We start from the raw sequence: 24030 nt of genomic DNA, 5'->3' as shown, positions 1-24030 counted from the left end.
CTCTGTCTCTCCTCCTTTCTGTATATCTGACTTTCCAATAAATAAATAAATCTTTAAAAAAAAAAGGTTGTGGAAAAAAATTGAAAGTTCAGTTTATTTGGTGTGAATAGTCAAAATCCATGCATACAAGGAGTATTAAAAAATTCATGAATGATATGCACTATGAAAAAAGTATATGTGGATTTCACACATTTAATTTGATTTTCCCATTAGCTTTCTAAAGTAATTTTATATCATAATTATATTTTTGTGACTCTGATTTCACATAATGTTAAGCCTTGAAAATCTCTCCATGGCTTTGTAGATCTACCTTGTTTTAATATTATATTATATAGAAGTGGTAATTTTCATAACCAGACAGTTATTCATATGCATACATATTTTTCAATCTTTCTTATTAGAAACAATGCTCCAATAAATATCCTTGTACTTGGATTTTTGTATACATGTTTGTCTAATTGTTAGAAATGGAATTTATGGGTCAAAAATGAACACACAATTAAAATTGTCATAGAAACGAGTGAATTGTTCTTCCCAAAATAATACTTAATTGACACTCTCACCGTAAGTATGTGAATGAGCTTGCTGAAACTGCGTATTCTGACCACCAAAATTTTATTAATCTAGTAGACACAAATGGTATTACTATTGTTGCATTTTTTTGCTTATAAAGTATGAGATGGCAACTTTCATATTACTGGCCTTTATATTTCTGATTTTGTTAATTGCTCATTTCTATCCTTGGGCAACTGGCTCTATGTTAGCATATTGTAGAGAGGAGAGGCCCTTGTAGAACCTGTAATAATAAGATACATTGTCTTTTGGAGATAAATAAGTTCTGGAAATTTATGTTTGCCATAAAACCTGTTCTTAAATGTATTTTACATCATTTTGGAGGGCTGAATTAAAACGTCATGGTAACCAACAATAGTTAAAGCTTGGGTTTCATAGCACTTATCATGTCGTGGGATTAACTATTGATTTATAAACCACACAAAAGATGATAAGCTGATATAATTGCAAAACTCAGGAGCAGAAATAAGCATCAATTTAGCCACCATGGCCAGTTCAAAAATAACTTCCTGGCAGGTGTGCACATGAGTTCCTTCATATGGTTGTGCATATTTGTGTGTACTGACGAGTCTGCATATGAGTGTGTGGGTGGGCATGTGTCTTTGCTTGTTTGCTTTTGGAAGATGAGCAGTAGAATAATGGAGAAGGCACTTTATGATCATACAATCTCTGGGAACTTTCATTTGGAGACTATCTCTTAGAAAAAGGGAAGCATTTCATATATAATTTCTTTGGTATTTTCATCTCCTCTTTTCCAAATGTGGACAGATACACTTTCACTAAAAAGAAAGAAGCTGGATTTTTACAGAAGAAGAGAGAAATAATGTAAGCCTGATCAACATTATTTCTGAATTCAGACGATTCACAGCATGCATTGACTTGGTATTAATGGAGTATCAGTCAAGTTATTGGTTGGCCTTCTCCTATGTTACTAATAATACTCACTTGGGCAAAGACATAGATCTTGGACATGTGGGAGACCATCAGAAGCTAATATTATACATCTTCAGCAAGACCTTTTATATCTATTACCAGTTGACTCCATTTCAATGGCACACAATATGCTTGATATGGGATGGTGTGAAGGGCAGATTAAAGCTGCTTTTCACTTGTTCCAGGATCCAATCCTGGATCATACTTGACCTTTGGTTATCATGTTTCTTTAGATTTGAATCTGAAATAGATCCTCAGCCTTTTTTCATCCTGCACAACCCAGATATTTTTAATGTACAGTCAAGTTCCTGTTTACAATGTCCCTCCATATGTGCTGTTTTTTTTTCCCCCCTTAGTGCGTCACATCAGTGAACAGATTCAGGGTGGAAACTTGTCCCTTATTCTTGCAGATAACTTTGAGTATTTGAGTCTGGAGGTCTAGGCCTGATTTTTTCCATTCCTTTAATTTTTGGGGAGGTGTTTTCATGTTATATGAATGTTTTCTTCTCAGATTTTCACCAAAAAGTTTTACATGTATTAATGTCAAAGTGATTTTTTTAAAAAAACTGTTATCTTTCTACATGTGTTGGTAACATTTTTATTTTTAATTACATTAATTTATTATTCCATGATACAGTTCCACAGGCTCCAGGATTTCCCTTTCCCCTACCCTTAAGTCCCCCCCCCATTGATTTTCCGCATAGCATCACAATAGCATAGTCCTTCACAACCAGTCATAAGTCCATTATTCTGCTATTTAAGTGTTTACTTACATTGTAGGTATAGACAATGACATTTCATTGTAAGGAATTACTTTCTTGCACATTCATTCATTCATTTGTGGGTTTACTCATATGACCATGAACTCATGGATTCTACTTATATTCAACAGATTATAATCTGGTGAAATTGGGTCCAGATTCTGTCAGTGGAGGCCATCTAATCACACTCCTATATCCTTTTGACATATTTCCAATATTCTTTGAGCATTTCCTTACTTTCTCCCACAAGATGCTTCAGGTTCATCTTGTACTTTCTCTTAGTCCAAGAATGAACCATTTTATTAAGGAGCCCTGGTTCCTTTTAGCACGGCATGGTATTTACAAATGAAATCATTTTTTTCATATTAGAACATTGTTTTTATTAGAGAACCATTTGAGATGAAAGTTTTTGCAAGAAAATTGGCTTCTCGAGATTACTTACATAGGTTTCTCGCTTTATCTTGTTATGAGAAGGAACTATAGGATTGTTTTTTTTCTGCACAACACCACTCTTCCCTTAATTCCAAGCTTCTCCACCGTCATCAGCAGCAACTGTCCTGTAGCATGGGTATGGTGTGGCAATAGCATCAAGATAGGTTTCCTTTCTCATCTCCTGGAATATTTGTTTTTTCTTAGAAGGTCTTATTACTGTTCTTAAATTTTCTTGTGCAGGTGATTAGGGTGTAAGTGAGAGCCACTTCCATGCCTTGGAGGGCTCTCACAGACTACAGGGGTATGTCCTCACCAATAGATCAATGTTTGAGTTCATGTCAGAGCTGCATCACAGAGGACTTTTGAGTCTTTGTGGTCAGAACAATGCAAAGTAATCAGGAAGTGAGTTCCTGGTGTTGCTCCCTACAAGAATTTGAGGTTTTTTTTCTGATGTCTTGAAAGTAAAAGATAGTAGTTATAGCTAGCTGTAATTGCAAACTTTAGCTAGGAACTAGGAGGCTAAATTTGAATAGCTCACCAAAAGAAGGCAGAAGAAACTTCATCTTTAATCTAAGGAATCAAAAGTATGGTCCTATTAAATCCATGGGCTTAGCAGTGATCTTTGAAAATCTCATCTGGCTAGCTAATGGCCATGGCCCTCCCTTCCACTTTGCTGGTAAATAGTTAAATCTAGCTGATGTGTTAAATAGCTAGACAACCCTTACTTATTTTTCTCTTTTGAACATTTTCAGTGTGTGGTCCAACTAGTTGGTCTGATTGACTTCTTGTGGGAATAATACATATAACAATCCAATGCAACAGACAAAATACAACCTAGAATGGAAATTGAAATAGCAAGGGAGAGAATGTTCTCTGTTCTATTCAGATCTCTTTAAGTGTTCTTTCTAAATCTCAGACCAGGATTTCATAACCTGAGGGCCAGAATGGACTGAAAGAATTGACAAAGCCTTTAAAATTGTGTGTACAGCTTAAAAAAATGAAGAGGATTTCTTTCTGAGGATAGTCTATAGTTTTCATCACAGTATGATAGTTATCTCCTTTAACTAAATTCTTGCTGTGTGCTAGACATTTTATAAATGAGAAGTGACTCAGGGCTTAAGTTGATAGCCTATAGTTAGTTACCAATAAAATAAGCAGTGGACTTTTTTTCCCAGATTATACATCCCATGTCGTCTTCATCTCCACACAACTCAGGAGTATTTCAAAATGATCTGTGACTCCAATGGGTTGTAAGCCACTGTCTTAGAAGCTTCCTTGGAAGGGAATTTCTAGTGGCAGTAACCCATCTGGGGAAATGAGGCTATCAACTGCTTGTTGCTAACCTTACCACAGAAGGATCTGTGATACCATGGGATTTGCCCTACTTTTGTTTGGGCTGTATAATATCTAGGAAAAGGCAGAAACATGAATACATGTGAATGATTACAACATGTCTAGCTTTAGCTTTTGCCTAATCAATTGGTATTTATTGTCCAGAGGATGATTACGACCTTTAAAAATAAATTTTAATGAACACATTGCTAGGTTACTAATCTCAGTAACCCTATTTACAGATGAATTATAGATATACGAGAACAAGGCTTTTGGGGGAACAGCCACTGAAAAACATGACCCATATATTGGCTTAATAACTAAGTATTCACTGTAGCTGAAGGTGTCTTAGGTATACTTAAAAAGCACAGTGATGGTAACCGTAAAGTTCTTAGTCATTAGAAATTTAGTTTAGAATTTGTTTTTATGCTTTTTTCCAGTTATTTACTCTTGTGAATTTAGATGGATTTAAACCATACAAAAGTATGTGAAGTATAAATTAAGACCTATATCTACACTGTCCTCCCCATAGAAGTACTCATGTTTAAAAGTTTTCTTTTTCCTATGGGCTTATGATATGTGTGTGTGTGTGTGTGTGTGTGTGTGTGTGTGTGTGTGTGTGTGTGTGTATACATGACTGTGTATGGTTCAGCAAAGCAGTAATAATATATATACAAACAGATATTGTTCTAAATTTTAATTTGTTTCAACTTAATGTTATCATGGATAGATAGGTACATTTAGGTATGGTTTCAATGATGCCTATATTGCATTATGTCGATGTAATATAATTTATCTAACCCACCATTAACGGGCATTTAAGTTGCTTTCAATTGCTGCAGTTACAAATAATACTATAATAAATTCCTTTATCTTAATATTGGCTTTCAATTTCATAGGAGACTTCTTTAAGAGCAGAATTTACCAATAACTTATTAATACATCAAAATGATTTTTCTGTTTAAGTAGAATTAATATATAAAATAATATATATAGCAAAAATGTTTAAAGAAATGGTATGTAAATCAAAAGGAAGAGTATCCTTTTACTTTAATTTTTCACCCCAAGCATCCTCCGCAAAAGTAATGATTATTAGCAATTTCTTATATCCTGGAAGAAACAATTTGTAATTTTGTGTGATTGTAATTTTTAATTTTTATTTCATAGCTGGAATAATTATATTATTATATATAATTTCATACAATAAAGCAGCAATCTGATTCTTTTGGGAGGGGAGTGAGTAAGGGTATAATGTAATTTATTCAAGAAATCCCATTTGAAGGACTTCGGAGTGGTTTCCAGTTTTGTGTTGTGACAGACATCTACCACACGTTAAAAGGAATGAATGGTGATGTAAATGTCTTAAATCAATCACTAAGGCCTATGTTTCCTCTCTGAATGTGAGGAGTACAATTTTCAACAAAGGACTTGTTCTAATTTGCAAATGTATGAAGATGAAGAGTGTTCTAAATATAGGTGGATTAAAACTAGGTATACATTTTTTTTTAATTTAGTGGCTTTTTTTTTTTAAATTAAACTGTTAAAGAGAGAAAATATCTTGTACAAACTGGTTCACTCTCCAAAGGCCCAAAGCAAACAGGGCCAGACCAGCCTGAAGGTTTAAACTCAGAATTTCCTGAAGGTCTTCTGTCTTCAAGTATTTGGCAGCGCTACAAATACTTGAGAATTCTGCTGCCGCCAGGGGCATACATTAGGAGGAATCTGGAATTAGAAAAAAGTCCAGAACTAGGAACTCTAATCTGTACCAGAACAAAGGAGAACAAAGGGTTCCTGTGTCTATGGGATCATTGATTTTCTGGGGTTCATTAATTGACTTAATATTCCAAATGGTTAGAATTCCTCCAGAAACTAGCTACTGCAAAAATATTCAGACATGGACTGTATACTTTATGTGCTTTTTAAAGATCTCTTTTCAATTATCAGCTCTGATAGAAAGAATTCCATGGCTCTACTAGCTAAAAGACAATCTGGTCATGCCCTTGTACATCAATTTTCTGTGCTATTCTTGCTTTTCATAGTGAAATATAAGCATGAACTGCTCTGTGGTTTGCTCAAAGCCTGCTTATTGGTATTTTCACACACAGGGTGACATTCTTCTATAGAATCTAAGATGAAAGTTCTAGCCTCTCTCTCGATCACAGGGTTCATTTTTCATGTCCTTTCCTGGAAACTGAATGCAGACACCATTTTGAAAAATCTTTCCCCTCACCATCTTAAAGATACTCATTATACACTGTTTTTTAAACTCTACAGACAGATCCTTTTATGTCAGGTTCTGGTCACCATCATCTCTCAGAAATCTGATCAACATACTGAATTATATTTACAGAAGTCATGATTGAAAACAATATATATGATAAGTTGACTAGAACAACATAGACATTTAATATGAGGTGACTCACAACCAGAATTTGGTACTTTAGTAAGTGTTCTGCTTAATATTGTATTGGCAGGTACATCTGCAACAAATACTTCATAAGTATTCAGCTACTCTATACTTTTGTTCTCCAACTCCCAATGATTATAATAATGCAATTTTGTCTGCATTGGAAGAGCAAATGGTAATTAAGTTCACAGGCCCACTGTGAATTAACAAGGACTATCCCCTGCTTTACTGCATAGGGACAACAGTCCTCATGTAAATCACTTTGGAAGTGACCACTTGTTCACAAATGGGAGGCAGTAAATGTGGCCAACATGTCTGCATGCTCTCTTATGATGGAGGTTGAGCATACTGCTGCTGCTGTTTCCCCAGTACAAATGGAAATTTGATTATTGCTCAGCTTCCTGTACCGTGTGCACTCTGACCAATGCTATTTTAAATTGATCTTTATTGAAATAATTAGTTTTACATGCAGTCATAGATCCCTGGTACACTTTGTACAATTTCTTCCAAAGGAAACATTTTGTAAAGATGTGGTACAAGAGTACTTCAAAAAGTTCACCAAGAAAAGAGGATTAAAAGTTTAAGTTCACCTTGGCACAAAGAAAACTTTGAAATCCAAGGATCGTTTTCAAAATACACATTTCTATGAACGTTTCAAATTACACCTATATAAAAACCAGAATATTGATATTGAGATGTCAATTTTATTCAGATTAATCCAGTTTTACTTTGTTTCATAACCCCACATCCACCTCCTTCCCGCACTTTCCCCCTACTCTGCTCTATTCTTGCATACTGCTATCAACTTCTAATCTGTTCTTCATTTCTATTTTTTCCTCATTTTATCAAATTACAGAAATGCATTCACACTGTCTACAGCCACTATGGCATAGGGTTTTTATTTTTCCTTTGTTTTCTGTATCAATAGTTTTTTTTTCCCATTTGTTTGCTGAGTTCCTGGTTTTGCTTAGGCATATACCTGTTCAAAAACATATTGCACTGGTTCCTATTTTTAGCTATTATACAGAAATGCTGTTAGAAACATTTGTGTCTGGGTTGCTGTGTAAACGTACATTTTCATTTTCCAGGAGTAAATAGTGAAGATGGTAGTGCATTACCTGGCCTTTGTGGCAGTTGTATGTTTGCTTTTATAAGACTACCAGACTGTTATCACAAGTGGCTGCATGGTTTTATATTCCCACTAGGAATAAGTGACCCAGTTTCTCTGCATGGTTGCCAGTATTTTCTGTTGTTACTATTTTTTTTTTTAAATTGTCATTCTTGTAAATGTGTTGTGGTATTTCATCATGGTTTTAATTTGCATTTTGCTGGGAACTGGTGATGTTGAACATTTTTTTCCTGTCTATTTGCAATCTGTGTAACTTCATCAGTGAAATTTCTGTTCAAGTTTTTATTTCTTGAGATAATTAAATTGCTTTATTTTTGAGTTTTGAAAATCACTTATATATCATAGTCACTTGTTGTGTATGTCTTGTGTAAATATTTTCTCCCAATGTGGATTTTTGGTACCACCTGACAAACAGTTTTTTCTTTTGTTGGTTTTAGTTCCCCCATAGAGGGAAAACATAAACTAGTTGTCTTGTATCTGGCTTATTTTACTTGACATGATTCCCTCTCAGCCCAGGGCAGTGGTTTAATTGGCTAATCCTCCACCTTTTTTAAAGATTTATTTATTATTATTTTTTTATTGGAAAGGCGGATATACAGAGAGGAGAGAGAGAGGAAGATCTTCCGTCCGATGATTCACTCCCCAAGTGAGCACAACGGTCGATGCTATGCCGATCCGAAGCCAGGAGCCTCTTCTGGGTCTCCCACGTGGGTGCAGGGTCCCAAAGCTTTGGGCCGTCCTCGACTGCTTTCCCAGGCCACAAGCAGGGAGCTGGATGGGAAGCGGGGCTGCGGGGATAGAACCGGCACCCATATGGGATCCCGGGCGTGCAAGGCGAGGACCTTTAACCACTGCGCCACTGCGCCAGGCCCTAATCCTCCACCTTTAAGTGCCAGCATCCCAAATAGGTGCCAGTTCATGTCCTGGTTACTCCACTTCCCAACCAGCTTTCTGCATGTGGCCTGCGAAAGCAATAGAGAATGGCTCAAAGCCTTGGGACCCTGCACATGCAGGTTGACCCAAACGAAGTTCCTGGCTCCTGGTTTTGGATTGGCTCAGCTTCATCTGTTGCAGTCATTTGGGGAGTGAACTATTGGAAGGAAGACCTTTATGTGTCTTCTTCTCACTGTAAATCTGCCTTTCCAGTAAAAATAAATAAATCTTAAAAAAAAAAGTGATGTCCTCCAGTTGCATGCATTTTGATGGAAATGGGAGAATTTCATCTTTTTAACAGCTGAATAATATTCTATTGTGTGTACACACACATGTCTCCTTTACTTTCATTCATCTGATGAGGGCCATCTTGGTTGATTTCATATTTCGGCTATTGTGAACAGTGCAGTTATAGACACGATGGTGCATGTAACTGTCTGATACAACATGTTCATGTCTTTTAGGTACATATCCTGTAGTGGAATTGCTACGTCATGTGACAAGACTATAAGTACATGGGGAATCTCTACACTGTTTCCACAGTGGCATAGTTTACATCCTTACCAATACTGTGGAAGTGTTCCTCTTCCTCCACATCCTCACCGGATGGATTTAGTCGTTCTGACAGTGGAGAGATGATAACTCATTGTGGTTCTGATGTGCATTCCCCTGATGAGTAGTGACGTGGAGTATTTTTTCATTTATTTGTTGGTCATTTGTAACTGTTTTTTTGAATAATGTCTATTGGAGTCCTCCACCCATTTCTCAACTTGATTGGTTCTACCATGGTTTTCTAATGACTTTGAAGTCAGGTACTGTGAGGCCTCCATCTTGATTACCACCACTACTGTGACTAGTATTTCTTTCTATTACTTTTGGTTAGGATTCCTTTAGCTATTTTGACTTTTTCTTGAGTTTGTGTTTTTGCATGGGCTTCCACCTACTTACTATGTCATGTGTAAGAAGCTTTCATTTAGTTCAAGATCACAAAGATTTAAAACTTTTTTCCCTTAAATGTTTCATCTTTTAAAGTCTTGTATTTTGAGTAATTTTTGTAGAGAAGATTGCTTCAATACTATTGGTTTAAGAGGTCATCCTGCCTTTATTGAACTGATTTTGTGCCTTGGTCATTTCAGCTGAGCATACTTGTGTGGATCTGTTTGTCTGTTTTCTGTTTCATGCACCTGTATATTTATTTCTCTGCTAGTATCAAACTTTCTGATAGCTGTAGCTATGTGGATAAGCCTTAATTTGGGGCAGAGCATTTCCTCTCATATTATTCTTAGTAAAAGTAGAACTAGGTATTCTATGCCTTTTACAGAAGTAGGATAGCTGGGTCATGTTGCAGCTTTATTTGGCGTTCTCTAAGCACTCTCCATACCGACTTCCTTAGTGGTTGTACTAGCCTATACTCCCACATTCACGTTAGCAGATGTTACTAGAGTTCTGATTGTAGGCCAGCCTCACTGGGAGTTAGGTGGAACCTCAATTTTGCTGAAGGAAAATGTTGCATATTTGGGGTTACATATTATGCTTCAATACGTCTATAGTTTTTGTAATGTCCAAGTAAGGTAAACATATCTGTCTCTTTATCACTTACATGATGAGGATATTAAGGATTTTTTTTTACTATTTTGAAAAAAATATAGTATGTACTATGTTATCATTACCTGTTGTAACTCATCCTTGTAAAGCATCATTTCAACTGTAAGTTAGTATCTGTTAAATAACCTAGTATAATCTCTCTCTCCACTCTAATTTCCCAATTGTCGGGTAATCACAAAATGAGTAAAATTATATAGCACTTATTCTTTTTTTTTAAAGATTTATTTTTATTATTTTTTCATTGGAAAGGCGGATATACAGAGAGGAGGGACAGAGAGGAAGATCTTCCGTCCGATGATTCACTCCCCAAGTGAGCGCAACGGGCCAATACTATGCCGATCCGAAGCCAGGAGCCTCTTCTGGGTCTCCCACACGGGGGCAGGGTCCCAAAGCCTTGGGCCGTCCTCGACTGCTTTCCCAGGCCACAGGCAGGGAGCTGGAAGGGAAGTGGGGCTGCCGGGATTAGAACCGGCGCCCATATGGGATCCCGGGCGTGCAAGGCGAGGACCTTTAACCACTTGCGCCACCGCGCCGGGCCCTATAGCACTTATTCTTAAGTTCTTGACCTATTTCACTTATAATTACAACCCATAGTACCATACACATTATTGAAAATGACACTGTTGCATCCTTTATGGCTTAATTGTATTCCATATGCATATGCATCACATTGTGTTTATGCTTAGATACACTGATGGACACTGTGGTCGATTTTCTATTTTGGTTATGTAAATAGTGCTGTAATAAACATTGGAATTAACAGATTTCTTTCATATGTTGATTTTGCTTCCTTTGAATATAAATTCTAAATTGAGATAGCTGGGTCATATGGTATTTTTACTTCTACTTTTTTTGAGGAAACTCTATAGTGGCTTTGCTAATTTGAATTATCACCAATAGTATGTAAACTTTTCTTTTTATCTACAATCTTACCAGAATTATGTTTCATCTTTTTGATAACAGTCATTCTAACTGGAGTAAGATGATTAGCATTTCCCTGCTGGCTAATTATATTGAGAATTTTTTTCATTTGTTTATTGAGCATTTGTATTTCTTCTGAGAAATGTTTCTTTAGACCCTTTGTCTATTTTAAAGTGTGTTGTTTACATTTTAGTTTCTGAGATGTTTTTTAGTTCCTCAGATATTCTGGGCATTACTCTTCCTTTTGACACATAACTCACAGATAGATTCTCCCCTTCTGTCAGTCATCTGTTCATTCCACTGGTGATTTTCTAGGCAAAACCATTAATACAGCCCCAATTCTCTGCTTTTGCGTTAGTTGCCTGTGCTTTGGGGGTCTTATTTCTCCCCCCAAATATTGCCTGTGCCAATCATTTGCAGTTTTTCCTTATGTTTTCCTCTAGTACTTTGGTTTCTTATATTTTGCTTTTTCACTTCTGGAATCTTTATTCTGTTCCATTGGTCTATGTGTCTTTTTTTTTTGTGTGTGTGCCAGTGACATGCATTTTTGTAGCTATAATTTGCAACATGTCTTGAAAGGAGATGTTGTGATGCTTGTAACTATATTCTTTTGGTTTGATACTTCTTTGACTATTTGGCATCTTTTGTTCCCAAATGGATTGTCTCTACTTCCGTGATGAATGGCATTGATATTTTGATAAAAATTTTGTTGAATCTATGAATTGGTTTGGTAAATATGGACATTTTAATAATATTACTTCCTTCAATCTATGACATGAAAATGCTTCCCATTGTGTCTTCTTTGATTTCTTTTATTAATATTTTAATGTAAGTGAGAAGATTCCTGGGGACTTGAAAACGAGTAGTCTTTTCTACAAATTTCTATTCAGCTTGTGTCTTCTGTGGGGGTTGAGAGACTCAGATCTGTTGAAGAAGGAGAGTGATCCCTTTGGCTGCTTCTTGTGAGCAATCTCCATCAATCCTCCTTACTGATGCTGTCAGGGATTGATGTCAGCAGGATCCCCATTTGATCTGGAAGAAGAATTAGTCTATTTGGATTGTATTCTGTTACTCAGTCGAACATTGGGAGACTTAGAACCCGAGCTTTTTTTTTTATGCTGAGCCAGGAGAAGCAAAATTCCCATAACTATGCCACTCCTCTGCTAGGGGAAGGGTCTCAAATCAGTTTGTTTTTTTCTACCCAGTATCTTTTATGGTTCCTTGCTTGACTGTTATGCAATTCTCACTATTTTTAGTTGTACATATTGGAGAGATATAAAGAAAAATGAATCTAAACTGTCTTGTTCAGGCTGGAAGTCTGTATTGAGCTGTAATATCACGTCTTGAGCAATGGAAACTTCTGAATGTTCATGTGTGTGTGGACAAATAGTATTCAGAAAAATGATGGGCATTATATAGCTGGCACTGGAGCGAGCATAGAACGTTTTATTTTCTAAGCAAACATGCATAAAGTCAATGGAGATAAAAACACCACTTAGGGACCCTCCCTACACAAAATTTCCCACCTCATATGGAGAAAATACAAAAATTGCTGTGTCAGAAGCATAGTGAATCTCATTCATTAGAAATGATGGGTGCACAGAAAGTCTGAATTACTGAAACTGGGGAAAAAAGATTACAGGTAGATGAAGACAAAAATGACACTCATAAATAGTCAAAATTTTGTGTGAGGATATATTTAGAATTAAATAATCAGCATATACTGAGCAAAATTTTTGAAATCCATGCATAATTTCTTTGGAAGATATGATACATGCTTCCATGAAGTTTCTGAAGACCGACTCATGCTCATTATCTGGTTAAATGACACACTAATTGTTTTGAACATGCTTGTTAACCCATTGTAACTTCTTCTAGACTTAGGGTTTCAAAATATCTTTAATTCTACTGGTCTTGATTTTAAAAACTTACTGATGTTTGGTTGGATTGTCTTTGTGATATGAGCAGATTTTAACAGGTTGTGATTTGCTAATTGAGCCATTAAGGTCAATGTAGAAGTTTTTGTTTAGCATTGTGTTTTCTGCTAGGTTTATGTCTCAATATTTTGGAAGACTGATGTTCTGTATACTGTTCAGCACTTGTAAAATTGGCTTACAGCATTTGAATTTATTTCTGCTTAGTTCTTTTGAGCATATTCTCTTCACTTTTTCCTAATGGGCTTTGAAGGCTTTCATGTAAACTGAGGTCATGTACATATGGGTGATGAATCCTGAGGTATTACCACATACTCTTATTCCTTCTCTAGATGTTTCATTAATGAAAAAAAAAATGTCATCTCAACACTGACCTTCTCCTAATTTCATCTGTTAGTAACAAGACTGAATATACCTGGTTTAATAAATGAAGATGTGAGTTTCATTCAGAAATATGATTGAAGAAAAATTAGACACAGCAGCTGTTTTAGAAAGAAAGCTTGCATTTGAACTATGTAATGGGAAGTTTGCTGAAATGCACAAATCCAAGTTTTAGGCTAAAATGGAGCAATTTGAGATGCACTATTTTAGGTGAAATAGCTGGTACTTTAAAAGCACCTGCTTGGAAATTTTGCTCAGTTGTGTTGTTTTTATTTTACAAAATCATATGGCTTTTTTGAAAGGGTTATTGAGAGTGTTAATAAGTGCTATATCTATAGTTCAACAATTTCTGATAAAAATATCATGTTTAATTCCCATTTCATGCATTCTAAAAGTGTTTCTCATCACTTGTTATGTATTATTCTATTTGTGGTCTTTGCATGCTGTATCAAAGAAGATAATTTAGTCTTTAATATTTAGTGATTCATTGTTTCCTAAAAAGTGAATACAGCTGAATCATTAATCATTTGTAAAGGAGTGGGACCTTCTCTCAACAACTGGTTGCCCTATTCCTCAAATGTGTTGGAAGTGACATGTTAACAGAGGTTTGTTAAGCCAATTGGCTGGAACAAATCCATCTTCAAAAATGGAAACCGAAATTATGACAATGCTTTCACTTATTTTTATGCAAAATTTATAAGGAATGAGGTTGAAATAAATATTATGCTGCCAAAATACATATATCTCATTTTAAGGTATAACAGGATGTAAATTTCAGATCACTTGCATACTATGTTAAAAAGTTGTTAATGTAGCTGATTTTTCCTTTTAAAATATGTGCACATTATCAATTTATGTACAGTCAGTTGCAGGTTTCTGATTATTGCTCATTCTATTTGTTCATAACCAGAAACTCCTAAAGAACCTCCTTCATTCATTTTAGGATTTCTAGATTTGCAAGTTTAAAGTAATCTTAATGCTCAAGACAGTAAAACACTAATAGATTGCCTACTACTACAGTTATTCCTATATCATAGGCAATATACCTGTCAGGTGTATAAATCAAAATTCTAATTTCCCTTAAGTAAATATGTGTGATTTCACTGCGCATATTCGAATCAGAGATAGATTGTGATTCAGCCTTGAATTTTGCTATGCACCGTTCTTGTTTTACCATTCTGCCACCACTACAAATTGCACTTATTTAAGTTGAATTTGACATTTTATACTAAGTAATGCTCCCTTTCCAATTTTCTTATTTCCATGAATATCACTTCTATTCTGTGAATTGCCCAAAAGCAAAATTTGAGTACTCTCAAATTTCTCAGTTGTTTTATTTTCTACTTCTAAGATTCATTTTTTATTATAATTGGAAAGGCAGATTTACAGCGAAGGAGAGATGAGAGAAAGATCATTCATCTACTGGTTCATTCCCCAAATAGCTGCCACCATTGGAATTGAGCTGATCTAAAGCCAGGAGCCCGGAGCTTCTTCTGGGTCTCCCATGTGGGTGCAGGATCTCAAGTACCTGGACCTTCCTCGACTGATTTCCCAGGCTATAAGCAGGGAGCTTGATGGGAAGTGGAGCAACCAGGACATTAACTGGCACCCATAAGGGATCCTAGCACTTGCAAGGAGATTAACCAATTAAGCCATTATGCCAGGTCTCTCTGTCGTATTAAATCTCTTCATTTCCACACTCTGTTAATTTGTACTTTCCAACAATGACAAAAATTTGTAGGTTTAGGGATCTTAACATTGTGTTCACTTTATAAGACATCATTATTTTTACTTATTAAGTTAGCTTACAGGTATATACTCAACATCTACTGTGTGGCAGGCACTGCATTAGACACTGAAGAGAGCAAGTAGATGTTGAGTACTTTATAAAAAATGAAGTCTGTTTTGGTTCATGATTTTGGCATCCAGAAGCACAGTACCAGTATCTGTTTGGCTTCTGGTGAAGGCCTCATGTCTCTCTACACATGGCAAGCATAGGGAATGGCTTGTAGGTACATGTAGAAGTGATCACAGGTTAAGAGAGTGAGCTGAGAAAGCTTAACTTTCCTTATAGTAACTTGAGCTCATGTTAATTCACTCTAATGGAGCTACATAAATCTCTGTGACAATGGAAACCTCATGGCAAGAAAAAAGGCCTTTTCAATACTGCATTACTGTAAATACAGAAAATCAAATTCATCATGAGTTTTGGTGGGGGTGGCAGCAAACCTCCTAAAGAGTCTCTTTGTTTTCAGTTTCCTGCCATTCCGAAACATTCCATACATTGTCATGAAAATCATTTTCATTTACAACTGCTTTTCATCAACTCATTCACCTCATTCAAACATTTGCTTCCTTATAACTGATACAGTGGTTTAGAGCATAGATGATAGTCCTTGATTTGAATTTCAAGTGTGAATTTGAAAAATTCATGCAAAGTTTGTGACACCCAAACTCTATAGGTGGACTGGAAACACAGCATGCAGCACCATAGTATGTGGCTTGTAGTGATTGCTGAATGCATGGAAGCTCTTATGGTGTTTTGTCTATCTCCCCAGCATTATCTACAGGTCCCCTATTAATCTGGCATCCTTTCTACCACTTCAAAAGCACCCCTTACCACTCTGAGCTAAGCTGATCTTATACTGCCTCATAGTGTTTGTCACATTCCTTTGATTTTTTTCCTACTCAAGTCCTATCATTTCTCAAAGGCTTGCATTTTCTACTAGAAAGCATCCTTATCAACTTGAAGCCAGGTTTGATTTATCCCACAATGATCGTCCGTTCACTTTCATTTAGAATCTCATACACTTCACTTCTCACTTAATTATAAGTCTGTTTATTTTTAAAATATTACTTGAATTTCTAAAAAACATTTCCAAGAGTTGAAACATTTGCAATAATAATATGAATTCTTTGAGGGAAGAAATAATGTCATAAACTGTGCATTTTTCTCAGGACTTAAAATGGTTTTCACAATATTTGTTAAATAGTATGGGTTTGAGTCATAAGTTAGGTTCCAATGGTCTTCAAATAAAGTTATATGGTTGTATGGGATGCACTGACAATACACCACAGTGTACAGTGTGGGAAGAAAATAATGTATCTTCTATTGATATTTATTTTTATCACATCATTCTGATATTTTATTTTAGTGTATGGTCATAATGTGCATATTATACATTTATATTGTATACACACATATAAAATATACACATGACATATGTCTATACGTTTATATATGTTTACACACATATATGCTATATACACACATGTATATACAATTATATGTGTATATATATATTACATGTTCAAGAAGTTTTAATTATGGAATTCCAAATAAATTGTTTTTAATCTACAGTTTTTAATTGAATTATAGAGATTTGACCAAAACAAAGTCAAGTTAACTGTATTTTGAGCACTTATTGCGTTTTGGTGCTATTCTAAATGTTTAATGCGCAGTAACTCACTTGAGTTTCATAGCAGTTTTGTAAAGCAGCTGTTATAATCCTCATGTTGTAGAAGAGGAAGTTGAAGAACAGAGAGGGAAAGTAACTTAGTGCAAGTTTACATACTGAGTCAGTGATGGAGCCAATGTTCAGAACTACACCCATTTGAATCCAAAGCTGATTCTCTCTCTTCTGGAAGATTTTTAGTCAGACACTTCAGTTTGTTTAATTGACATAGAATTATTTAATTGCCTATTTCTTAAGTGATTCTTGGCAGTTGTGTATTCCAAGGAATTGTTCCTTTTCCAAAGTCAATCCTGCTAATTAGTGCACTCCAGTACATGCCTATGTTCTGGAGTGCCTATACATTTTCTGAAAATGCTGTAGAATGGATGTCCTCTTACTAACAGCTTAACCAGATTGACATGAGAACCATGAAGAGGTTTCAGAGAGCAGAAAACCACCCTAAGAAAAACCAAATGATCAAGTGACTTGATTATATTTGTTTCTGAAAATATGACAATTCAAGAAACAACTACAAGTCTTTTTCAACAAGTATATTTGACAACTCTGTCCCAAATTACTGGACTAGAATCGCACTGCTCTACAGTGAAGTCTAAAGGCTTATCTTTTGTTGCAAATGATTATATGGCATCATCCTATTCCTTTATATCTTCACCTCTGGAAAGAACAACTGCACAAAAACTCATTAAGACATTAATGATTGAGGCAACTACATTTGCATCAGAAGTGTCATCTACTTCAGCAACCATTCCTCTACCTACCAAAAGCATGTCTATAGGCGCTACTAATAATAATTCCAGGAAAGCAACTACAGTTCTTTCCTCAGAAAACACAAGTACAAAAAAAATGGTTGAAACCATGATCACTGAGACATTTCATCCAAATATGGCTACTAATTTTCCATCTACATCCAGATTTATCAAGAATTTTATTACTCCAAACATTAGTATTCAAATCTCAACCAAGCATTATGAAACGAGTATCTTTATTATCCTCATCTACTGAGTCACTGTTCATGCTTACAACCTCTTCACCCAGATATAGATCCACAGATAGTGGGACATGATCTATCTCCACAGCATCCACAGCCGATGCGGCTAACCCCGTGTCCAGAGTAGAACAGACTTTTTCTACAATGGCTCGGCTGGGGGCTGCATTTGCAATCCCTCGTGAGTCTGCGCTCATCTCCACATTTACTCCTGTGGTTTCTGTATTTCCTAGAAACCAAAAAGTGCCTACATTGGCAACAACTGATACACAAATAGCATTTACAGTTCATTTGGTGACATTCCCAACAAGGCCTAGTCAGACCATATCCTCTCTAAGAACAGCTAAGGCAAAATCAACATCCACAAATGTACAGAGTATCTCTTCATCTGCAGCCATGGATCTCATGTTTACCTCAGTGTCAGAAAACATCTCTGGGGCCCTTTCTTCCGTGATATTCTCCACATTCACCGGAACCCAGAGTCCACAGCCAGGTATTAACTGTGAACCAACACACAGCACTTTCAGTCCTGGAATTGCATTTGCACCTACAGTTGGTGAACACAGGATTACTTTGACTTCTTCCATAACAGCTTCCATACCCAAGGCATCTGAGTCAGATCTCACATCTAGAACTGAAGAAAATCCCTATCTAGTCTCCACCAATATGACTACTTGGACTTCCAGACCAGATCAGACATCTATGAAAAAAATCACCTTGCTTACATTTACGGCTAATAAAAATTTCACACCAATATCTCATGGGAGTACTACTAATTCAGAATATTTATCTTCAGCTATTAATATTATCAACCTATCAGAAACATCCACAGAGAGTCAGGCTATGACTACTACTGACGCTAGTGCAGGAAAATATACAACAGCTCTATCCAAATTGACATCTCCACGATCTTCTAATTTCTCTGCAGCTCTCCAAACCCAATGTGTAACTAATATGCTTAAGTTTAAACTTACTACCTTACTACTAAAAACCAATGCTATGCCTACAGTAGTTGCAAGTGAACTTTCTCCACATAGGGGACTATTATTCCAGCAGTAGGTATTGCATCAACCCTTACTGTTCAACAAAGTTTTCCTACTAAAGAAAGCACTTTTGAGATTACACAAACAGAAACAAATGATGCAAGTGTGTTTGCAGGTATAACAGTGCTTATGCTCAAATCTACAACAACAAAAAGACTCAATATTACCATGACCAAAAAAAAAAAAAACAACTTCCCCTTATCTTAAGGGAAAAAACAACTAAGCGGGCAGTAACTGAGGTTTCTGCACTTTCAACAGTGCTGGAAACAACAGGTGAATCAGCACAAATGTTAACTTCAATCGCTGTTTCCCCTTTTCCTGACACAGACATGTCGACTATCCCATCAGACGATGAAAGTTCATCTACTAAAGTGGAAGGAAATTGGCTGTCAACAAAATGGGTGAGTAGTACATGTGAGAATTCATCCAAGGTACCTATAGAAATCTTTCATTCCATCTACACCTATTCAGCACATTGGACTTCTGAAAATCCCAGGAGGAATTCTGGGAGCACACACATATTCCTAGAAGCCCTAAGTGCTTCTGCTACAAGAATATTTGGGAACAATTTCACCACCACCTCCACAGACATGCCAGCTACATCCTTGCCTGCTTGTTATCTTACAGACTTCAATTACTCATTCCTCAGTACTTCTTACTCCTGTCCCTTCCATGTCCTTACTGCCAGTTAATCTCTCTGCTGTTACCTCGATAGTGATACCTGACAAGACAAAGGCAACCATATCTGAGCACTCTACACTGGTCAGGGATTTTTCCACATCTGCGCTCTCAGACATCTTGATTTTCTCATCAGCTACAGTGACCATGGCATTGGTAGCACCATTGGCTCAGACTGTTTCCATACCCAATGAGACTTTGGCTACCCATTATGACTCAATTCATATCACTTCAAAGGCCACAGTGACCTCAGCCAGGATGACACTCACCGTACTGTTTGTTCTCACAAAAACTTCACTCACTGAGAACCCACATTCCTGTTACAAGTAAGGCTATCAGCCTTCTCCCCTCAGTTGCCACAGTAACTCCATCCACACAATTTAGTGTCTGCTCAAAACTTCATCCTGACAGCATTCCTACTATATCCTCTACTCCTATAACATCAACTAAGTGTTAACTGGTAGTGATTCAATTCATATCTCTGGCAAAGGAAATTTCCACCCATGCTCTAAGCTTCTTGTATACTTCTAGTACCAGTGGAGATCTGGTTACTTTGACTATTGGCACAAAAGAGAATTTTGCTACTGATAAGACCAGGCCTCTGAACACCTCTTCCCACAAGCTTACTACTTCTGTAAACATCCACATTTCCCAATCTTCCACACAAGACTCCATCCTACTGGGGACATCCTCTTTTTCCTTATCTTCTAATCAAAACCACATGATCACCTCCCTAGGAAAAACTCCCATCAAGAAATTCTTTCGTTTTTGACTTCCAGGTTGTTTCAAACTTGGACATGATGAATGCAAGATTTTCTCGGACTCCCCAAACTTCCAGCCATAAAACAAATTCATCTGCAGAAATTCCACTTGGAACTCCACCTGTTGGGAACCCAGCTTCATCTCGTACTTCTGGGAGGCTAGCTTTCCCTCCACAAGATCTTTCAATCAGTGCTTTACTGTATCCTGACAAAGAAAGCACAACTGCCCTTTCAATACATACACCCAGGACTATGGAAGTTGTAGTAAGCTCCACCCTTGAGGCTCTGCCTATCTTATACTGCCAGGATACTTCATTTGTAGACACCACAGCTTCCAGGACAATTAGAATATCAAAATCTATGAACATCAACACAGCTCTTTCAGACTTCCTTTCACTTAGGACTCAGCCTGGAGTGATCTCAGTTGCTTCTTCCATTTCTGAAAGCACACGTACTTTTCCCAAACCCTTTCCTCATTCCACAATTGGACTTTCTAATAGCAACTTCATAGGCATCACTACTGATGGAGTCACTGCAGCCCTTTATATTCCAAGTGCATCTATAGCAGCTGTTGGTGAGGCATCTAAGAAAACATACATTCCTATGTATCAAATGTCCTCATTGCCAGTTAATGTCACTGCCCTGATCTCTAAACAAGTTACTGATACTACTGTTATACCAATGACTAAGTCTTCTAAAATAACACATCTGGGTTGTTTGAAATGTCCCACTACAGACACTTCTGCTGGGCCCATGTTTGAAAAGAACTTGAAGTCAGTTAGTGGCTCTACAGCAATTTCTCCTAATAATTCTTCAACAGGCAAGTCGTTCTCTACTTTATTGCCTTCAGTTATCCCTAGTACTACAATGACAACAAAAATATCTGCATTGGATTTCACATCTGTAGCATATGTTAGGTCTACTTCAAAAGGTACAATGGCTTCCTCTGTTTGCACTGCTTCAGAAACGGCAGAGGTACCTTTCAGGATAATGCCTACATCACCTTCTTCAACAGAGTCAATTTTTAACTCTGTAGAAACCATTCCAGTGTCTACTGTGGATGGGATAGTGACTGCGCTTTTCAACATCACTGCATCTTCTGTACTGAGTTCTGAGAATACTGATGATATTTCCTCAATTCCAAAGACCAGCTTTTCAACATTCAAATCTACAGTCCAACACTCATCACCAACAAATGAGACTACAACTGAAGATATATTACCAGAGATTGTTAACAGTCCCCTATCCACTATGTGCGATGGTAGAATGACAGCTAACACAAGTACTTACTCCACAATGGCTGTCCCTGAAAATGTACTTTCACCTACTGCTTCAGATAATCTCCACACTTCCTTGAATACTCAGGTTTGCCCATCTTCCCCATATTTAATCAGCTTTAACAGAACTCCAGGATCCATAAAATGTATGAAAGCTATCATCTCTACTACAGAAAAGTTGACTTTGATAGAAAACACTTTCAAAGCCGAACTACCGAAAATTGCTACATCTATGAATACCCCTATTGCATCCCATTCATTCTCTTGGGCATCATCATTGTATTCACCTCATACCACTGAAACAGAGAACTCTACTACAAAGACTTCTTTTCTTCCAACATTCCAAATGGTTGAATTCCCTTTTCTGGTGACAAGAATTACATCTTGTAAAACCCGGTCTCTGCCTATGACTTTATGGAATATACCCACAAATAAAGATTCGCAGCTTCCAGTTTCTACTACAACTCATGCACCCACATCCAGCAAAGTAGAAACAGAGACTCTATACCTTGTCACTTGTTCTTTATCAACATTCACAGACCCTCAAATGGGCCCAATATCTGTAGATGTTGAGGAAACACCATCAATTATTACACCAGGAATTTTTCCTCCTTTTGGGTTTTCTGATGACCCCTCTTTAGCAACATCTTCAAGAACTAACTCTACCACATTGGCTGATTTTAAGAACATATTTGAGAAAATAACCACATCTGGAACTGCTGGGACTGCACCAAATTCTTCTGGTACCATTTCAAGATCTATAAACTCAAAGGCTACCACTTCCTCTGTGCTGACTTCGATTTTGTTTAGTTTTTCTTCAGCTTCCTCTCTGACAATTGTATTTAATGCTCTTCATGTTATAAGTTCCAAGATAATAGAGGGGTTAAAATCCACATTTAGGACTTCTGAAATGATACCAACATACTCATTCAATAACTTTACAACACTACCTTTTGTTAGAGCTAGCAAAATGACTCCTATACCTACAATGGATGGTATCGCTACTGGCGTCCCAGTTTCTCTCCCTATGCTTATGAAAGTCACAAATGACAGTGTTTTCATTTCCATATCCCCTGAAGTATCCTCCAGAACCACTGAGACTGCCAATTCCAGGACTTTGTCTCAATTTCCATTCATTAGTGGAAAGAGTATATCACTGTCTGTAATTGACTACACCCTTTCTATTGGTTCCACACATTTGCCTAGCCCCACAATAACATCTGTGAGGAGCAGAATTCCAGCTATATCAGCATCTCTGATTTTAATTCTTCCCAAGTTCACACTGGATTCTCCTATAAATATAGCCACTATCATATCCACTGCTATTGGACCCACATTTCCACTCATATTCACTGGAGTGACACATAATTCCATACCAACGGTGTCTTCAATAGTCTCTCCTTTTGGGACAACTTGGATGGACTCCATGCCTTCTTCTCCATCTACAGAAGCATTGATTTCACCTCTTGGCAACACAGGTACAGACACTGTTCCATTATGCAATGTGTCCCTAACAGAAGCAAACCATGTATCCTTGAAGGCATGACCAGTTCTCTGAAAGCAGAGAAAATGCAGGTGTTACCTTCCCACGTGGGAGAACCTTGTCCAAACAGAATCCTCTGGCCATATTTTTATTTTTGGTTTTGTTTAAATACAATGAAAATATGGTTTTTTTCACTCAATAAGAGTTTTTAAAACTTATTCAGTTATTTATTTGTATGGCAGGTGACAGTGGGACAGAGACAAAAAGGTAGAGTCAAGTGAATGCCCCTAACATTCAAAGAAGGACCAGGCTGAATCCAGAGGCTAGAAACTCCATCTAGATTTCTCACATGCATGGCAGAGATGAAATACTTTACCCAGCTTCCACTTCCTTCCCATGTACATCAGTAGAAAGCTGTGTTGACAACAGAAGAGCCAGTACTCAAAACAGTACTTGAGATGTGGGTGTTACAGCTGGAAGTTAACCTCCAATGCCACAATGCCTGTCCCTTAATATATTTCTTAGCCTCCTTTTGCATTTGTTTTGTTCTTAGTGTTCTGATTACAGTGCTGCCACTAAGAACATGGGACTGGAATCTCATGCCTCAGTGTATGTTCTTAGGGGTGACAAGGTTGGTCACACGTCAGAAAATAGCAGAAGTTACCCTGTCCAGCTATTTCAGTTCTTCTTGTGCAGGTGTTAACCTTCTAAAATTCCCACCTCAAGCTGGCATAGAATGTTTTTTTTGGCCAGGGTGTATTTGGCTTCCACAGTGTTCAAATTCTCAATATTCCTTCAGCTTTCAGCATTCCAAAATAGAAACTTATTAGGTTATACAAAAGAATGAAGCAAATAAGAAGATAAAAATATGAAACAGAAGACCTAGGATGAGAAAAAAAATAGTTTTCCTTCAAACAAATGATCTTGTAACACTGTATTCAGCTTATTCATGAATGGACTGGGAATCTGATGGACAACGAAAATAG

General features: G+C 36.9%; 1 protein-coding gene across 1 annotated transcript in view; it reads left to right on the top strand.

Moving 5' to 3' along the window:
• Window positions 1-24030, top strand: part of ADGRG4 (adhesion G protein-coupled receptor G4) — a 91783-nt gene that overhangs the window by 7464 nt on the left and 60289 nt on the right. Inside the window, 10 exon segments of the mRNA XM_041000053.1 lie at window positions 1342-1391; window positions 1393-1684; window positions 1863-1926; window positions 17279-17649; window positions 17894-18840; window positions 18843-19043; window positions 19046-19467; window positions 19469-19816; window positions 19818-20267; window positions 20269-23039. Coding sequence (XP_040855987.1) covers window positions 1342-1391; window positions 1393-1684; window positions 1863-1926; window positions 17279-17649; window positions 17894-18840; window positions 18843-19043; window positions 19046-19467; window positions 19469-19816; window positions 19818-20267; window positions 20269-23039 — 5916 coding nt within the window.

Source organism: Ochotona curzoniae, unplaced genomic scaffold (assembly GCF_017591425.1).
Source record: "Ochotona curzoniae isolate NIBS_2020 unplaced genomic scaffold, NIBS_Ocur_1.0 scaffold_1852, whole genome shotgun sequence".
Lineage (NCBI taxonomy): Eukaryota > Metazoa > Chordata > Mammalia > Lagomorpha > Ochotonidae > Ochotona > Ochotona curzoniae.
This window is presented reverse-complemented; position numbering and strand designations above follow the sequence as displayed.